General features: G+C 41.9%; 1 protein-coding gene across 3 annotated transcripts in view; it reads right to left on the bottom strand.

Annotated features, from left to right (window-relative positions):
• Positions 1–973: 973 nt before the first annotated feature.
• Positions 974–4,851, bottom strand: part of isg20l2 (interferon stimulated exonuclease gene 20-like 2) — an 8,578-nt gene continuing 4,700 nt past the window's right edge. For all 3 annotated transcript variants that reach the window (XM_020617439.1, XM_020617438.1, XM_020617437.1), the window contains exon 4: positions 974–3,663. In XM_020617439.1, the coding sequence (XP_020473095.1) occupies positions 3,523–3,663 (141 nt within the window). In that variant the 3' untranslated portion in view covers positions 974–3,522. The remainder of the gene's footprint in view (positions 3,664–4,851) is intronic.

The raw sequence follows: 4,851 nt of genomic DNA, 5'->3' as shown, positions 1-4,851 counted from the left end.
TTACTGTTTACTTGCCCCTTGCATGGGGATATGTACATACACATTAAGAGCTGATGTACCAGAGTCAAATTCCTCGTGTGTCTGACACACCTGGCCAATAAAGCAGATTCTGATTCTGATTCTATCAGTGCTTATCGCTGAGGGGCTGACGGCACTCTCTCTGCTCACGGGGTTTGCTGGCTCCAGTGGAAAGGCTATGTCTACTCCCCAAAGAGCATCAGCTTCAAAATCTGTCCTGTGCAGTAAACCTGAGGGACTGACACACAGCAGGATATCAGAGGGTGAGCTCTCTCTTTTCTCTGTTGTCTACTCACATAATCTTTAGAAAGAAACAAAAAGTCTTGTGTTGGTGCAGAGAAAGGCCTGGACAGGTGGGAACTCAGTGGAGGCTCCAGAGGAACAAACACAGACCAGTTTCCATGAGAAACATCACATTCAGTTGTTGAAGTGATGGAGAACCAAAGGACTGATGAAGCTGACTTGTATCAGAACGAAGAACAGTTTTAACACATTCCACCACCAGATGTCTCTACTGCTTGTAGGAGCTCATCTAGTTGGTAACACACTGAGAATGTGTCTGTGGTTTCAGTGGGACACCAACTACACAAGGCCTCACGCTATCACATGATGCTGCTGGTTGTTGGTTTTCCTATTTTCGGCTGCAGAAGGGTGATCAAAAGTGTCGCTGCTTTTCTCGGTCCACTCTACTGGTTGATGTTCCCTGCAGTCAGACTAATAACCAGTTTCTACACAGCATCTGGTTGAGGTTTGAAATCCAGATCAAAGATTTTTATTGTCCAGTCACTCTATGTGCAGGACATGCAGAAAATCAAAATAGAGTCAACGTAGAGTAAAAATAGAATAAAAAGAATAAGAAAACTCAAAGTGATTAGGATAAAAGTAAATGGTACAACCTAATAGGCTATGACACAAACCATGTACAATCAGTGACAGTAGTGCAACTAATAACAAGAATACTGTGACTCATTATCTGTCCCAAACAGATGTTATTTATTCATACTGGACAGTATAAAACCTTTCATGCTTCCACATACAGCTCCATGCAGGTATGTGAGGTTAACCTGGCAACCTGCAAAAGCATTTGGTAATAAACAGAATTACACATGTGGCTCATGCTGGGTCATGACTAACATGAACAGGGTGATCTACAGAGACTAGCTGCCAATAGCTTGAGCCAGCCATCACTACAAGGACCAGTGAGACACAGATGGTTATTACTTTCATTTGTTATACAGCCTTAAACATGAAGGGAAAACTCTAACACACCCACAGAAGAAAATCCAAAGCCTCTTTGGTGTTAACATTCTGGATTTCACTTACAGACCTAATGACAGGGTCAAAAATCAAATTATTCACATTATTGCTGATGCACAAGGAGATTAAGACGGGATCAACAGTAGGGAATGGATTAAATCACGCTGCAGTGGGTTTTGCTGAAGACAGAGGAAGTGGCTTCATGTGATGACTACAGGCCTCGGTATGCTTCAGTGCCTGTAAGTTTTCAATTTTTATAACGTCTTAAACTGACAATGCAACAATTACACAGCTCACTGGGGTGTGCAGAGTCTAAACTCTCTCATGCTTCTTAACAAAACTACTTCAGACACTTTTTGTTGATGAGTACAACATCAAGTCAAGAATTCCTAGCACAGGACACGCCGGCTGTGGTCTGTGACCATCAGATGCTTGGGCACCGACTGCCGTGACGCTGTTGTTTTCAGCTGTCGGTTTGGTCAACAGACAAAAAAACAGACACAGGGCCTGTCTTTACTTAATAAAACTTCTCCCTAACTCCATTATAAAAACTTGGACCCTTGCTGACTTCAGATCTTTTCTAACAAAGACCAAGCCTGTACATCTGAACTCTAATCTCACACAAATGTTACTATCAGGCTACAGTTCTTGACACTTCCAATCAACCTGATCTAAACCCAGAATGTGCTGGTGATTCACTGTTGCTGTTAGCGCAGCGTTGCCTATTCTCCCTCTGTGAAAGCAGATGTAGGCTGTCTACTGTGGCTTTGTCAGGATGGATGTTCGCAGTGTTTTGAGGGGGAGGGAGCATCCTGTGCTGAAACCTTTTTCAGTTTTAGCTCAGTTACGTATAGAAACGTTTAGAGAACAATGATCAACTTTTATAGTAAAATTTAGGCTTCCTGTTCCAAAATACTAGGCCCTGAAGTGATTGCATGTTTATAAAATCATGTGTTTTTTTGTAATATACATGACCAACACCTTTTATAAACAGTGCTGTCTATGTTTTTTCAAAACATTTACATGTTAAAATAATATATTTGGTCTTATATTAATACACGTGTCTGGAAAATATTAAGCAATATGACTGTAAGGGCTAATGGTCAAAAATATTACTCATTCAAAAAGCCACATGCATTCATGACTGAGGTATTCTTCAAATCCTGGCCCAGGCCCTTGAGAACAGCACTGGTTGATCAAAGCTGAACCATGTGACAGGATTTAGTTTCAAATTGACATTTTCATCATCAAAAACATAAACATCTGCCCTGACAAGCGATGCACTTCCATCAGTAAAAGGTTATTCAAACTTCATACTTCTTTACCATCCATGCTGGGAAGGCACAAAGGTGAGAAGACACGATGGAGGTGTGAGCATGACTCTGAGGTGTCCTGGGGCCTGTACCACGAAGCCACATCAGTGGCCTATCCAGCTAACTTTGGGCTCAGCTCAGGTTTGCTGGTATTATGAAGCTGGCTAACTTTTTAGATCACCATGGTGACTTATGCTTCACAGCTATCCTGCTCCGGAGCAGGCTAAGTTCAGAGGATCGGATCAAAATCTGTCAACAGCCTGAGCACTGACCAATCTGATCACTGGAAAAACAGTGGTTATATACTGGATCCTGACTGGGTCTTCATGAATGTGATAAGCATTAGACAATTCCATCGAGCAGTCATATCACTATGCTGTTCCAGGCCTTCCATGGGTCACTGACAAATAGAGAGTCTACAGCTACATGGTGATCAGTGCTGGGTTTTAAATGCACAAAGATAACCAGCTTCGTGGTACCCGTTATCCAAGACACTCCAAGTTACACTCAGTGAAGCCAGATCACCCCGAAGAGCCAGAATACATTGAACTCGCTTTGTGGCACAGGCCTCCAATGTCCCATAACAGCTGAACTGGTTGATTCAGAACCAAACCACTTGCAAATTAAAAGCTTAAAAACATTTTTGGCATATGTATGTTTCAATTATGTACTTGTGTTGCCGGGGTGTAGATGTGACTGAACCCTAGCAGGAGGAACAGCATTTAAACCCAGTGCAAACCCTGAACAAGAGTGTCACTGTCGAAACTGAAGGTCACAGCAAAGCGTCACCCAACAGTCTTCACCCATGATGAGAGCGGGGCTTGAAATTTCAGTCCAGCACTTTTCCTGGTTTCTCCAGTCGAAAGTCAACAGGAGAGTTAAAGGGGTTGATGGTGTGTCAGTCACTCCAAACCTGTCACACCGAACATTCAGTTCAGATCTTTTTATTTCCATGGCTCGTCCTAATAACCTGGCATTTGGAGGCAAGCCTCCGCTCCCACTCCTCCTCCACCACTTTGTACAGCTCCATAGCAGCTCTAGCGTCTTCCACAGAAGAGTGTCCCTTCTTTCCGGTCTGGGGACACAGAGAGGACGAGTTCAGCATCACATGGTCACATTTATTAAATCACAGTGTCATTAGCGGAAACACTAATTCTCATAACTCGACGGGACCTGTTGTGCCTTTCTGGTTCATGTCCATTACTATTAACTCCTTCATGACTAAAGTTGATTTCAGCCGCCTGTTCTCCTTCTTCAGGCAGTAACCTAACATTTCATCTGGTTAAATTTTGTGCTAGTGTTAAAAACTGACATCACTTTTGTGGCCTGCAGATTTCAGCCCTTTTCAGACACTGAATTAATAACTTTGGTGGCTTCGTCTCTCCAGTAAAGTGCTGGCTTTGTGTCATTTAGACAGAGTTTGTTATGGATTCATGACACAAATATTAAGAGGAGAGCTGCTCTTCACTTCTGATTAGTTGTACCACATTTTATTTCTTTTCATGTTTTTTGCCACTGAAGCCTTGTAGGTAGGCGTAGGTCAGCCACATTTTAGAAGCCCAACACAGAATCATAGTAGTTACACATGTAAAAAGCAGGAATACAGACTTAGTGTATCTGTTGCATCAGATATCTGCGAGCTGGGGGACCGAAAACCGTGGTGGAAACGTTGCTGACCGACACAGTTGCAAGGCTCACCCCTGCTTCTCATGGGAAAGCCACCGACACGTTGCCATCAAGGTACTGCACCACACAGTGAGCTCTGCTCCCTCTTTCATCAAGTTAACAGCAAGGAATGACAAGTACTGCTGGTCCGAGTACTGTGCTATTTTAAGGAGGATTTTTCCTAACCAGTCATTTTGATTTGATTTTGATTTATTTATTCTTTCAAGCATGTAAAGACAGTTGATATGTCAACACACATAATTTTACACATATCCAACAAATGCTAATCCAATATCAATTTGCTTATACCTAGTACATGCTTGAATGGAGTAGGAAGAAATCAGACTTATCCAGTCCTACCCCATGACATCATCTTACCATCATTGGTTTACAAGCAGTATCTCTACATAAATAATTCTCTTCTACACCACACAAGTAATATACTAAAAAAATTATAACAGAGTGTTAACATTCTTACATAATTACATTCTTAAATAATTATCTTCTACACCACACAAGTAACATACTAAAGAATTAATACAAGGTGTTAACATTCATACACCACACCCACAATGTTCCATCTAATTAATCATTAAGC

Source organism: Monopterus albus, unplaced genomic scaffold (genome assembly GCF_001952655.1).
Source record: "Monopterus albus unplaced genomic scaffold, M_albus_1.0 scaffold189.1, whole genome shotgun sequence".
NCBI classification, from domain to species: Eukaryota; Metazoa; Chordata; class Actinopteri; order Synbranchiformes; family Synbranchidae; genus Monopterus; species Monopterus albus.
Note: the sequence above shows the minus strand (reverse complement) of the source record. Positions and strands in the feature narration are given on the sequence as shown.